The 6,110-nt window shown below is 52.6% G+C and overlaps 1 protein-coding gene across 2 annotated transcripts in view; it reads left to right on the forward strand.

Annotated features, from left to right (window-relative positions):
• The window catches only part of UFD1 (ubiquitin recognition factor in ER associated degradation 1), a 38,068-nt gene extending 33,858 nt beyond the window's left edge, over nucleotides 1-4,210 (forward strand). For both annotated transcript variants that reach the window (XM_006150403.3, XM_014588571.2), the window contains one exon: nucleotides 4,088-4,210. In XM_006150403.3, the coding sequence (XP_006150465.1) occupies nucleotides 4,088-4,162 (75 nt within the window). In that variant the 3' untranslated portion in view covers nucleotides 4,163-4,210. The remainder of the gene's footprint in view (nucleotides 1-4,087) is intronic.
• Nucleotides 4,211-6,110: the final 1,900 nt, after the last annotated feature.

Raw genomic sequence — 6,110 nt, forward strand, 5'->3', positions numbered from 1 at the left:
ACCTCTGGGAATGGAGGCTGAAGTCAGAACAGCTGTTACGGAGGCGCCAGAGCCACAGCCCCTCCCTCTTGCCCCGCTGGAGAAGGCTGGAGACTTGTCTCTGGCAGAGGCATCACGGGAGGTCTCTGGATGGGCTCGAGAATAGGCCGAGGGGGTGGCAGGACCCAGCTCTGAGAGCGCGCGAGTGGCTTGCACCTGATCGCTGATACCCTCGGTGGCCCTGCATCTAGACCCACTCAGTTGGGGGCTGGAGGAGCTTTCTCTGGACGCTCTGATGAGTCCAAGAAAAAAGACCTCTGAGGCCGGTTGTAGTGATGCGCACTGCTGGGACGGTCCTCCACAGGCTGGGACCGCGCAGGCCCAGGTGCAGTTAGTTCCACCTGACGGCAAGGCACGAGGGCATGCGCCTGTGGTCCCAGTGACGAGGGAGGCCGAGGCCGGAAGGCCACGAAGCCACCACTGGCCTGGACAGCAAAGCGAAAGCCTGGCTGAAACAAAGACCCGGCCTCGGTGGTGTGTGCCTGTAGTCCCCACTGGGAGGCACCCAGCCTTAAAATAAATAAAAAGATCTAAAGATCCTGGGGCCGGCAGGTGGCGTGGTGGTTGGAGTGCTGGACTCCCACACGGCCAAACCCAGTTCAAGTCCCGGACCTGGCAGCTTGTTTTCTCACTTTCCCTGTCTGTCTCTCTCTGGTCAAATAAAAATAATAATGACAAAGTTAAATGAATAATACTTTAAAAAAAAAAAAAACACAACTAAAGATCCCAACAGCAAAGTTCCCTGAACAATGCCCTAGCCAGCTTATTCCGGAGTGAATACCACAGTCAGAAAGTTGCTGGTTCTTTTTGAAGAATGACTTATATCATTTTACTTAATATAATAATTATTATTATTTTTAATTTACTACAGTCCACATGTCATCAGAGAGGGAGAGAGAAAAAGCAAGCCACCGGGTCCGAGACGTGCACAGTGGCTGGGCATGTGGGAGGGCAGCCTTAACCACCACGCCACCTGCGGGGCCGAAAGCTTCTAGCTCTAACAGCCAAATTATGGAGTGGGGAAAAGAGACCAGAGAAACCAGCAGAGAGATCAGCGGGGAAATAATGTCCACACACCGAAGGGCCTGAGTCTGGGGGGACCCACGGAGCCCCGTAAACGATAGCCCCACATTGGGCCAGGGAGTAAAACCTGGCCCACATCGAGGCAAAGGAAAGACCCTAAGCTGCTCAGAGAAGAAAGAGGTTTTGCTGAGGATCTAGAAGGGCGGCATCGGGGCCAGGTGGTGTGGTAGTTAAGGTGCTGGACTCCCATGTGATCGACTGCGGTTCCAGTCCCAGACCTGGTGGTTTGGTGCATGTACATGCGTAGCCAAAATCCCAAGAGGGTAATGGAGAAGGGATTGAGGTGTGGCCACCCCCCCCACACACACACAGGTGGATTTTCACTTTCTGTGTCTCTGTCTCTCCAGCGGGCACAGGCAGGCTGTGGTAAAAATCTCCACATAAAGGACATCATCTTAGCAGAGCACAGGAAGCTCGGAGACAGTGGGGCAGTGTCCTCACAATCATGAGGGCAGGGGCCAGCAGTCAGCGCAACGGCTATGTCGCTGGACCCTCATGAAGTCGACTGCAGTTCGAGTCCCGGACCCCATGGCTTGAACTCACGCCAGGCGCGTGTGCGTGCGTGCCCAAGATCCCGAGAGGAGAATGGAGGAGAAGGGATTGCAGCGTGACCATCCCCCCTGGGGGGTGATTTCTCGCTTTCTGTCTCTCTGTCTCTCGCTGTCTTTCTGGCGAGTGCACGTGCCCTATAGCAAAAACCTCACCAAAAAAAGAAAGAAAGAAAGAAAAAAAACTATTGGTATAAGCATGCAGAGAAAAGGGACTTGAAATGTTCTTTTTGGGGCAGGTGATGAAGCTAGGTTTGATTTTTTTTTTCTTTTAACATGATTATTCTATGAAAGAATAAAGCCAAGAATTGAAGCTGAGAATGAAAAACCATGGTGGGACCAGCAGTTAGCATAATGGCTATGTCACTGGACTCCCATGTAGTCGGCCGTGGTTCTAGTCCCGGACGGCGACTTAAACTCACGCCGGGCACGTGTGTGTGTGCGTGCCCAAGATCCCGAGAGGAGAATGGAGGAGAAGGGATTGCGGCGTGGCCATCCCCCCAGGGGGGTGATTTCTTGCCTTCTGTCTCTGTGTCTCTCTCTTTCTGGCGAGCGCACGCGCCCTATAGCGAATACCTCTCAAAAAAAAAAAAAAAAAGGTAAACTCATAGTTTTGAATTTGGAGCGTGGTTTTTCAGGGCAATAAATGATGACTTTTTTACATTTCAGAAATATTATTGCGAAGAATGTAGAAGTAAGGGACTGTGTGGATGGTACCCGAGTCCACAGAATAAGTATTTATTGTGAGCCTCCAGGGAGCATCTGAAAATGGCGTCGTCTTTTTTTCAATGGTCATTCATTTCATGTCAGTCTCCTTCCATGGGCTGGGAAAGGGCTGAGCACACACCACTGTGTACAGCTGTATTCTGGCATTGTCGTTCAGACAGAATTGGGGTGGAGGCTCTTTTTTTTTTAGAGAGTTTTTTTGCTATAAGGTGCTTGTGCTCCGAAAGCGAAAAATCATCTCCCAGGGGGATGGCCACACCATAATCCCTTCTCCATTCTCCTCTCTGGATTTTGAGCATGGACACACATGCGCCAGCATGAAACTCAAGTCTCCAGGTCTGGGACTTGAACCATGGTCATCGATGTGGGAGTCCAGCAGTGTAACCACTACACCATCTGCTGATCCCAGGATGTAGGTTCTAATTGTCTTTACGGGACCTGGATCAGAGTCCGAAGAGGTCAGCCACTGCTGATCGGGGTGGGGACTGCCCAGAGGAAAGGCAGGAAACAGGCCTGGCCTTGACCAGGGAGGGTTCATGTTCGGGGGCTTCCACCTGGTACACAGGGTGCCTCTGCTGATCGTGGTGCGAGACAGCAGGCCTCGGGCTGGGACTCAGGAGGTGGGGACATGCGGCAGCTGCACAGGAGGGCCTGAGATGTCCTTCCTCACCCATTCCCAGAATCCTCTGTAGGCCTCTCCCAAAGGACAGGCCCAGCGTAGGCTCCTCGGCCTCCGGTTGGTCCCGTGAGCAGCAGTCCAGTGTGAGTCCGGCCCATTTGTCCGCATTGGAGACACCGCTGCCGGCTCTGCTTTGTGCTCCTCTGCCTGAGACGCTGGGCCATCGCTGTAGACCATCATCGTTCTTCATCCTTGATTCTTTTTTTTTCCGAGAGGTTTTTTGCTATAGGGCGTGTGCGCTCTCCAGAAAGAGAGAGAGACAGAGACAGAAAGCGAGAAATCACCCCCCCCCAGGGGGGATGGCCACGCCACAATCCCTTCTCCTCCATTCTCCTCTCAGGATCTTGAGCATGCACGCACACGTGCCTGGCATACGTTTAAGCTACTGGGTCCGGGACTTGAACTGCGGTCGAATACGTGAGAGTCCAGTGGTGTAACCATTACAGCATCTGCTGGTCCTAGTTCTCCGTTTTAAAAAACTGCTAAGCACTCAGGGCTTTTCGAGATCCGTTTGCTCCTTTACTTCCTGGGGGCTTCTGGTCATTTCAGTCTGAAGTGTCACTTTCTCCTTTTTTATTCCTGAGTGTTCTCCCAGGATTCTTTTTTTTTTTTGGAGAGGTTTTCGTTACAGGGTGCATGCGCTTGCCAGACAGACAGAGAGAGACATAGAGACAGAAAGTGAGAAATCACCCCCCAGGGGGGATGGCCACGCCGCAATCCCTTCTCCTCTATTCTCCTCTCGGGATCTTGGGCATGCACGCACATGCACCCGGCGTGAGTTTTAAGCCACCGGGTCCGGGATGCGAACCGTAGTCGACTACGTGGGAGTCCAGTGACATAGCCATTACGCTAACTGCTGGTTCCCTCTCCCAGGATTCTTTGCACAGAGCCTATTTCAGCACTTACCCTGCCCTAGGGACTCCAGGAGTCAGGAGGTGCCCCCAAGCGGAAATGTATCTCTCCTCTCTGCTTCTGGTACTCTCTGCAAACGGTATTTTATCTCCACCCCTAGGACGAAGCTGGAGGCAGATTCGTCGCTTTCTCTGGAGAAGGACAGTCGTTGCGTAAAAAGGGAAGAAAACCTTAAGTCGAGACTCTCGGCTGATGGGAAAATAAAAGAATCCATTGCAACCTACTGGCTTTTAGTTACTGGCTCTGACAGGGACGAGACTGTCGTCAGAGGACGCTGTTCCTTAAGGTTTGTTTAGAGTTACTTAGGAATCACCAAGTTTGATCTGCGAGTGGAACAGGACTTGGCAGTTGCGGGCTTGGTTTGGGGAAAGACCGAGAGCTGCCCCTGATCCCGTAGGCGCCAGCTCCTTGCAACTGCACGCTTTCAGCTCGCGGGAGGCTCCACCGCCTCAGTGTCACCAGAGTTCCCTAATTCCTGACAGTGACGGAGGGGATCGAACTGCTCTAACGAGGTGTTCCTTCTCTTTCTTCATTTACCTTTTCTTTTCCCAAATCGATTGCACTTGCATTGTCTTTGGCATTAGAAAAAAGCGGTTTAAATAGATCCATGCTCTATAAATACTGGCCATTCCTTTACTCTGGCTACAGTTGAAGTATTTGAGAAAGGGTGTTATTTTTATTTTACATTCTCTCTTTTTTTTTTTTTTTCCCAAAAGTACAACTCAGAAGGAAAATTTGATCTCAATGAGTGTGCGCTTTTATTTCGATTTCCCGTGGAAATAATTGGCTTCTCAGTGAAAACACCTGTTCTTGGTAAAACACCTCCATGGGGAAGCACAAATGTGAAAGTCAGAATGGATAAATGCTAAATAATAACAAGGAACGTGCTAAAAACGTGCTAAAGACACGCCCCTCTCTGCCTCCACTCCCGGTTTTAATTTATTGTATCCTGCGAGGTCCTGCTGACCCGTCTTTACTTTTGACTAGTACTAGCTTGTTCCCAGACCTTCACTTTTCTCCACCGTGGGATCTTTGACATGCTTATCTAATTACCTTACATTTGTTCCTTGAGAATAACCCTAAGAATTTCAAATAAAAACAGGCAATGACTAAAACCTGGATGGCCTCTAATGATTGATGAGGTACTCACAGTGACGCGGGGTGGGCCGCAGACCCAGAGTTGGAAGGCCTGTCTGGGGTCCCAGGGTTCCATCCCACCATCAGAGATGTGCTTCTGGGACGGTTCTGGAGAAATGAGGCTCCCTGGCCCTTGGGGTGGGGGGCAGCCAGGCCCAGCAGGGTCCCTCCATGTACCAGGCCCAGCCTGCTCATAGACAGACACTCCTCCCTCCCAGCCTTCTGGAGAGCTGAGGGTGCCCCCTCCAGGCTGGCAGTCCAGGGCCCACCCAGGTGTCCTCAGTGAAGAGCATCGACGAGCTGTTCAGGGCACGCCCTGCGGCTCACAGCACCCCCACTTCCAGCCTCGGTTTCTCTAGCACAGGGAGAAGCCCTCCTCTGCAGGTAGGCCGTCCTGCAGGCCCGCGTTGGCCCACAGATGGAGCTTCTGTGTATGAGGGAGTGACGGTGGGCCCTGGTGCCGGTTTTGGTTCTAAGCCAACATTCAGCAAAACTCCTGGTCGTCCTGGAGGCACTTTCTCCAGCCTGGGCCGGGGTGGACCCCATTCATGGGCCTTCTTGTAACAGCTGGCGGTTTGCAGTGACACAGTGGGGAGTCACTGGTGCCATGTGGTCACTGCTGGCCGAAGTGCAGCTTTCCTACCCTCCACCAGGGTAACCCGTCACTCACAGCCCAGAACTGCACTGCGGGGTATTGCATAGGTAAAGGGGTTCCTGCAAGCCCACCTGCCGCCTCTACTTCATCTTGTCGCTGTGTGCCCCTGGCCCAGCCATCAGCCTCCCCTCCAGCCGGGTTCCCTGTGGAGCCATCCCATGCCCCTGGCTCTAGGTCTCGCCAACCAACCCGTTACTCTGTGAGTCCCCTGTGCCCGCAGTAGACACTCAGGCGAGTCCGCAGAGGCGGCAGGCCTGGCGGGCTCGCCGCCCCACCAGGGTGTGCTTCTCAAAAAGAACCAGATCTTAGGAGAAAAGATTTCCAAGCTGCC

Source organism: Tupaia chinensis, unplaced genomic scaffold (genome assembly GCF_000334495.1).
Source record: "Tupaia chinensis unplaced genomic scaffold, TupChi_1.0 Scaffold000287_1, whole genome shotgun sequence".
In the NCBI taxonomy this organism is placed as follows: Eukaryota; Metazoa; Chordata; class Mammalia; order Scandentia; family Tupaiidae; genus Tupaia; species Tupaia belangeri.